The sequence below is a fragment of the Scyliorhinus canicula genome, chromosome 18, assembly GCF_902713615.1.
Source record: "Scyliorhinus canicula chromosome 18, sScyCan1.1, whole genome shotgun sequence".
In the NCBI taxonomy this organism is placed as follows: Eukaryota; Metazoa; Chordata; class Chondrichthyes; order Carcharhiniformes; family Scyliorhinidae; genus Scyliorhinus; species Scyliorhinus canicula.
In genome coordinates this window covers 109,942,536-109,949,758 of record NC_052163.1, presented here as the reverse complement: position 1 = coordinate 109,949,758, position 7,223 = coordinate 109,942,536, and the positions used below count along the sequence as shown (strand labels likewise).

The 7,223-nt window shown below is 54.4% G+C and overlaps 1 protein-coding gene across 3 annotated transcripts in view; it reads right to left on the bottom strand.

Annotated features, from left to right (window-relative positions):
- The window catches only part of klhl26 (kelch-like family member 26), a 7,561-nt gene extending 6,794 nt beyond the window's left edge, over positions 1 to 767 (bottom strand). Inside the window, exon 1 of one of the 3 annotated variants that reach the window (XM_038777374.1) lies at positions 688 to 767. In XM_038777374.1, the coding sequence (XP_038633302.1) occupies positions 688 to 734 (47 nt within the window). In that variant the 5' untranslated portion in view covers positions 735 to 767. Of the gene's footprint in view, positions 1 to 587; positions 630 to 687 lie in introns of those variants that run through there. The other 2 variants (XM_038777376.1, XM_038777375.1) reach the window with 2 other exon arrangements.
- Positions 768 to 7,223: the final 6,456 nt, after the last annotated feature.

Below are 7,223 nucleotides of genomic sequence, written 5' to 3'. Positions count from 1 at the left end.
CCCCCCCAACGATCCCTCTCACCCCCCCCAACGATCCCCTCTCACCCCCCCCAACGATCCCCTCTCACCCCCCCCCCTCCAACGATCCCCTCTCACCCCCCCCCTCCAACGATCCCCTCACCCCCCCTCCAACGATCCCCTCACCCCCCCCTCCAACGATCCCCTCACCCCCCCCTCCAACGATCCCCTCACCCCCCCCTCCAACGATCCCCTCACCCCCCCTCCAACGATCCCCTCACCCCCCCAACGATCCCCTCTCACCCCCCCCAACGATCCCCTCTCACCCCCCCCCCAACGATCCCCTCTCACCCCCCCCCCCCAACGATCCCCTCTCACCCCCCCCAACGATCCCCTCTCACCCCCCCCCCCCAACGATCCCCTCTCACCCCCCCCCCAACGATCCCCTCTCACCCCCCCCCCAACGATCCCCTCTCACCCCCCCCCCCAACGATCCCCTCTCACCCCCCCCCCAACGATCCCCTCTCACCCCCCCCCCCCCCCCCCAACGATCCCCTCTCGCCCCCAACGATCCCCTCTCGCCCCCAACGATCCCCTCATCGTCCCGTCCCCTCCCCCTCGGGCCCTACACGGTCTGTGATCTCGGCCTTCCCGAGACGAGGCCCCCGATGTTTCCCAGGCGCGGAACCGGCGGCGGGTCGGAGTCTTGCCGCTCGCGCTCCCCTTTACCTGCTCTGCAGCTCCGGAGAGAACTCACCGCCACCTGGCTCGGCCATCTTAGCGGGGGCGGGGCCAACCCGGGAGGCCAATCAGAGGGGTGGGGCCGGGGCGGGGCCAAACCCAGGAGGCGGGGCCAGGGGCGGGGCCAATCTGAGAGGCGGGGCCCGGGGCGGGACCAAAGGGGTGTGGCCTAATGCGGGGCCAAACCGAGAAGTGGGGCCCGGGGCGGGGCCAAACCCGGGAGGCGGGCCTGGGGCGGGGCCAAACTTGGAGGCGGGGCCTGGGGGTGGGGCCAAACAGGGTGGGGCCTGGGGCGGGGCCAATCAGAGGAATGGGGCCCAGGGCGGGGCCAAACCCAGGAGGCGGTGCCCGGGGCAGGGCCAATCAGAGGGGTGGGCCCCAGGGAGGGGCCAAACCTGGGAGGCGGGGCCAACAGAGGCGGGGTCAACTGCAAAGGCAGGGCCCGGGGTGGTGCAAGAGCGGAAGACAGGATCATGAAAGCTGGGTTAGGGTTAGAGAAAGGGGCTGGGCCAGTGAGAGTGGGCTGGTCCAGGGAAAGTGACGGGGTCATTGAGAGAGTGGGTCGGTCCAGAGAAAGGGGCGGGAGGAAGGTGTTTCCCTCCCTACCCTCCTCCTCTAACCAAAAAAAACAACCTGTAAGGATCCCAGCCGAGTTAAGATCAAGAGGAAGGCGCGAGGGCAGGTAGAAGTAGAAAGAAGTTGAACCGTGACGTCACAGCCTGCAGGTAAGTGATTGACTGGTAAGTAGTTTGTCTTTTCCCTGAGGTGTTATCGTGCGGGCCGCAGTGGTTGCTGAGTGTGTGCTTGCTGAGAAGGGGAGTAAATTTTTAAAAAACTTACTTTAGGAGTTTCCAGCTGAATCCGGTCGGAGTGAGGACAGAGTGACTGCTGGGTAAGTAGTAAAGATTTAAATTGTTTGCACGGGCCCATAACAGCTGATTGCTGTTCTTGTGTGGGGCGCAGTGGTTGCTGGTTAAGTGTTTTATTTTTACCTGTATTTAAGTTGGGCATTCCTAAACCCTACACACTACACTTGTAGTGCCCCCCACCCTTCCACCTCCTTTAACCTAAGGGGTAGAGTGAATAACAGGTAAGCTCTTTCTTTCTTTTTCTTTTTTTTATCTAGAGGGGATGGCAGGGAAGGCAGTACAATGTTCCTCCTGCAGAATGTTTGAGGTGAGGGACGCCGTCAGTGTCCCTACTGATTTAACCTGTGGGAAGTGCACCCATCTCCAGCTCCTCAGAAACCGCGTTAGGGAACTGGAGCTGGAGCTGGGTGAACTTCGGATCATTCGGGAGGCAGAGGTGGTCATAGATGGAAGCTTCAGGGATGTAGTTACTCCGAAGAATAAAAATAGATTGGTGTCGGTGAGAGGGGCTGGGAGGAAGCAGTCAGTACAGGGATCCCCTGTGGTCGTACCCCTTAGTAACAAGTATACCGCTTTGGATACTGGTTGGGGGGGGGGCTTACCAGGGGTAAGCCATGGGGTACAGGTCTCTGGCACAGAGTCTGTCCCTGTTGCTCAGAAGGGAAAGGGGAGAGGAGTTAAAGCATTAGTCATTGGAGACTCCATAGTTAGGGGGATAGATAGGAGATTCTGTGGGAACGAGAGAGATTCGCGGTTGGTGTGTTGCCTCCCAGGTGCCAGGGTCCGTGATGTCTCGGATCGTGTTTTCGGGATCCTTAAAGGGGAGGGGGAGCAACCCCAAGTCGTGGTCCACATAGGTACCAACGACATAGGTAGGAAAAGGGATAGGGATGTAAGGCAGGAATTCAGGGAGCTAGGGTGGAAACTTAGATCTAGGACAGAGTAATTATCTCTGGGTTGTTACCCATGCCAGCGAGACGAGGAATAGGGAGAGAGAACAGTTGAACACGTGGCTACAGGGATGGTACAGGAGGGAGGGTTTCAGATTCCTGGATAATTGGGGCTCATTCTGGGGTTGGTGGGTCCTCTACAAACGGGATGGTCTACACCAGGACCAGAGGGGTATCAATATCCTGGGGGGGAAATTTGCTAATGCTCTTCGGGAGGGTTTAAACTAGTTCAGCAGGGGATTGGGAACCTGAATTGTAGCTCCAGTATACAGGAGGTTGAGAGTAGTGAGGTCATGAGTAAGGTTTCAAAGTTGCAGGAGTGTACTGGCAGGCAGGAAGGTGGTTTAAATTATGTCTTCTTCAATGCCAGGAGCATTCGGAATAAGGTGGGTGAACTTGCGGCATGGGTTGGTACCTGGGACTTCGATGTTGTGGCCATTTCGGAGACATGGATAGAGCAGGGACAGGAATAGTCGTTGCAAGTGCCTGGGTTTAGATATTTCAGTAAGCTCAGGGAAGGTGGTAAAAGAGGGGGAGGGGTGGCATTGTTAGTCAAGGACAGTATTACAGTGGCAGAAAGCAAGTTTGATGAGGACTCGTCTACTGAGGTAGTATGGGCTGAGGTTAGAAACAGGAAAGGAGAGGTCACCCTGTTCGGGGTTTTCTATAGGCCTCCGAAAAGTTCCAGAGATGTAGAGGAAAGGATTGCAAAGGTGATTCTGGATAGGAGCGAAAGCAACAGGGTAGTTGTTATGGGGGACTTTAACTTTCAAATATTGACTGGAAACGCTATAGTTCGAGTACTTTAGATGGGTCCGTTTTTGTCCAAAGTGTGCAGGAGGGTTTCCTGACACAGTATGTAGATAGGCCAACGAGAGGCGAGGCTATATTGGATTTGGTACTGGGTAATGAACCAGGACAGGTGTTAGCTTTGGAGGTAGGTGAGCACTTTGGTGATAGTGACCACAATTAGATTCCGTTTACTTTAGTGATGGAAAGGGATAGGTATATACCACAGGGCAAGAGTTATATCTGGGGGAAAGGCAATTATGATGCGATGAGACAAGATTTAGGATGCATGGGATGGAGAGGAACACTGCAGGGGGTGGGCACAATGGAAATGTGGAGCTTGTTCAAGGAACAGCTACTGCGTGTCCTTGTTAAGTATGTACCTGTCAGGCAGGGAAGAAGTGGTCGAGCGAGGGAACTGTAGTTTACTAAAGCAGTTGAAACACTTGTCAAGAGGAAGGAGGCTTATGTAAAGATGAGACGTGAAGGTTCAGTTAGGGTGCTCGAGAGTTACAAGTTAGCGGGGAAAGACCTAAAGAGAGAGCTAAGAAGAGCTAGGAGGGGACATGAGAAGTCTTTGGCAGGTAGAATCAACGATAACCCTAAAGCTTTCTATAGATATGTCAGGAATAAAAGAATGACTAGGCTAAGAGTAGGGCCAGTCAAGGACAGTAGTGGGAAGTTGTGCGTGGAGTCCGAGGAGATAGGAGAGGTGTTAAATGAATATTTTTCGTCAGTATTCACACAGGAAAAAGACAATGTTGTCGAGGAGAATACTGAGATACAGGCTACTAGACTAGAAGGGCTTGAGGTTCATAAGGAGGAGGTGTTAGCAATTCTGGAAAGTGTGAAACAGATAAGTCCCCTGGGCTGGATGGGATTTATCCTAGGATTCTCTGGGAAGTTAGGGAGGAGATTGCTGAGCCTCTGGCTTTGATCTTTAAGTCATCTTTGTCTACAGGAATAGTGCCAGAAGACTGGAGGATAGCAAATGTTGTCCCCTTGTTCAAGAAAGGGAGTAGAGACAACCCCGGTAACTATAGACCAGTGAGCCTTACTTCTGTTGTGGGCAAAATCTTGGAAAGGTTTATAAGAGATAGGATATATAATCACCTGGAAAGGAATAATTTGATTAGAGATAGTCAACACGGTTTTGTGAAGGGTAGGTCGTGCCTCACAAACCTTATTGAGTTCTTTGAGAAGATGACCAAACAGGTGGATGAGGGTAAAGCAGTTGATGTGGTGTATATGGATTTCAGTAAATCGTTTGATAAGGTTCCCCACGGTAGGCTATTGCAGAAAATACGGAGGCATGGGATTCAGGGTGATTTAGCAGTTTGGATCAGAAATTGGCTAGCTGGAAGAAGACAAAGGGTGGTGGTTGATGGGAAATGTTCAGACTGGAGTCCAGTTACTAGTGGTGTACCACAAGGATCTGTTTTGGGGCCACTGTTGTTTGTCATTTTTATAAATGACCTGGGGGAGGGCGTAGAAGCATGGGTGAGTAAATTTGCAGATGACACTAAAGTCGGTGAGTTGTGGAGAGTGCGGAAGGATGTTACAAGTTACAGAGGGACATAGATAAGCTGCAGCGCTGGGCTGAGAGGTGGCAAATGGAGTTTAATGCAGAAAAGTGTGAGGTGATTCATTTTGGAAGGAACAACAGGAATACAGAGTACTGGGCTAATGGGAAGATTCTTGGTAGTGTGGATGAGCAGAGAAATCTTGGTGTCCATGTATCCCTGAAAGTTGCCACCCAGGTTGAGAGGGTTGTTAAGAAGGCGTACGGTGTGTTAACTTCCATTGGTAGAGGGATTGAGTTTCAGAGCCATGAGGTCATGTTACAGCTGTACAAAACTCTGGTGCGGCCGCATTTGGAGTATTGCGTGCAATTCTAGTCGCCGCATTATCGGAAGAATGTGGAAGCATTGGAAAGGGTGCAGAGGAGATTTACCAGAATGTTGCCTGGTATGGAGGGAAGATCTTATGAGGGAAGGCTGAGGGACTTGAGGCTGAAGAAGGTTAAGAGGTGACTTAATTGAGGCATACAAGATGATAGGGTGGACAGTGAGAGCCTTTTTCCTCGGATTGTGATGTCTAGCACGAGGGGACATAGCTTTAAATTGAGGGGAGATAGATATAGGACAGATGTCAGAGGTAGGTTCTTTACTCAGAGAGTAGTAAGGGCATGGAATGCCCTGCGTGCAACAGTAGTGGACTCGCCAACACTAAGGGCATTCAAATGGTCATTGGGTAGACATATGGACGATAAGGGAGTAGTGTAGATGGGCTTTAGATTGGTTTCACAGGTCGGTGCAATATCGAGGGCCGAAGGGCCTGTACTGCGCTGTAATGTTCTATGTTCTATGGTTCATTGAGAGTGGGCTGGTCCATGAAAGGGACAGAGTCATTGAGAGGGTGGGCTGGTCCAGTGAAAGGGGCGGGGCCAGTGTGAGAGTGGGCTAGTCCAGTGAAAGAGATGGGGTCAGTGTGAGAGTGGGCCTGTCAAGGGAAAGGGGTGGGGCCAGTGAGAGAGTGGGCTGGTCCAAGTAATGGGATAGGGTCATTGAGAGAGTGGGCTGGTCCAGAGAAGGGGGCAGGGCCAGTGAGAGAATGGGCTAGTCCAGAGAAAGGGGCGGGATAATTGAGAGAGTAGGCTGGTCCAGGGAAAGGGGGCAGGGCCAGTGAGAGAGTGGGCTGGTCCAGAGAAAGGGACAGGGTCAGTGAGAGAGTGGGCTGGTCCAGAGAAAGGGGCGGGGTCAGTGAGAGAGTGGGCTGGTCCAGAGAAAGGGGCGGGGTCATTGAGAGAATGGGTTGGTCAATGTAAAGGGACAGGGCCAGTGAGAGAGTGGGCTGGTCCAGAGAAAGGGGCAGGGCCAGTGAGAGAGTGGGTTAGTACAGAGAAAGGGGCGGGGTCATTGAGAGAGTGGGCTGGTCCAGAGAAAGGGGTGGGGTCATTGAGAGAGTGGGCTGGCCCAGGGAAAGGGGCAGGGCCAGTGAGAGAGTGGGTTGGTCCAGAGATAGGGGCGGGGCCAGTGAGAGAGTGGGCTCGTCCAGGGAAAGGGGCAGGGCCACTGAGAGAGTGGGCTAGTCCAGAGAAAGGCGCGGGTCATTGCGAGAGTGGGATGGTCCAGGGAAAGGGGCAGGGCCAGTGAGACGTGGGCTGGTCCAGAGAAAGGGGTGGGGTCATTGAGAGAGTGGGCTGGTCCAGGGAAAGGGGTGGGGTCATTGAGAGAGTGGGCTGGTCCAGAGAAAGGGGTGGGGTCATTGAGAGAGTGGGCTGGTCCAGAGAAAGGGGTGGGGTCATTGAGAGAGTGGGCTGGTCCAGAGAAAGGGGTGGGGTCATTGAGAGAGTGGGCTGGTCCAGGTAATGGGACAGGGCCAGTGAGAGAGTGGGCTGGTCCAGGGAAAGGGGCAGGGCCAGTGAGAGAGTGGGTTAGTCCAGAGAAAGGGGCGGGGTCAGTGAGAGAGTGGGCTGGTCCAGAGAAAGGGGCGGGGTCATTGAGAGAGTGGGCTGGTCCAGGTAATGGGACAGGGCCAGTGAGAGAGTGGGCTGGTCCAGAGAAGGGGGCAGGGCCAGTGAGAGAATGGGCTAGTCCAGAGAAAGGGGCGGGGTAATTGAGAGAGTGGGCTGGTCCAGGGAAAGGGGCAGGGCCAGTGAGAGAGTGGGCTGGTCCAGAGAAAGGGGCGGGGCCAGTGAGAGAGTGGGCTGGTCCAGAGAAAGGGGCGGGGTCATTGAGAGAGTGGGCTGGTCCAGAGAAAGGGGCGGGGCCAGTGAGAGAGTGGGCTGGTCCAGGTAATGGGACAGAGCCAGTGAGAGAGTGGGCTGGTCCAGGTAATGGGACAGGGCCAGTGAGAGAGTGGGCTGGTCCAGGGAGAGGGGTAGGGCCAGTAAGAGAGTTGCCATGTCCAGAGA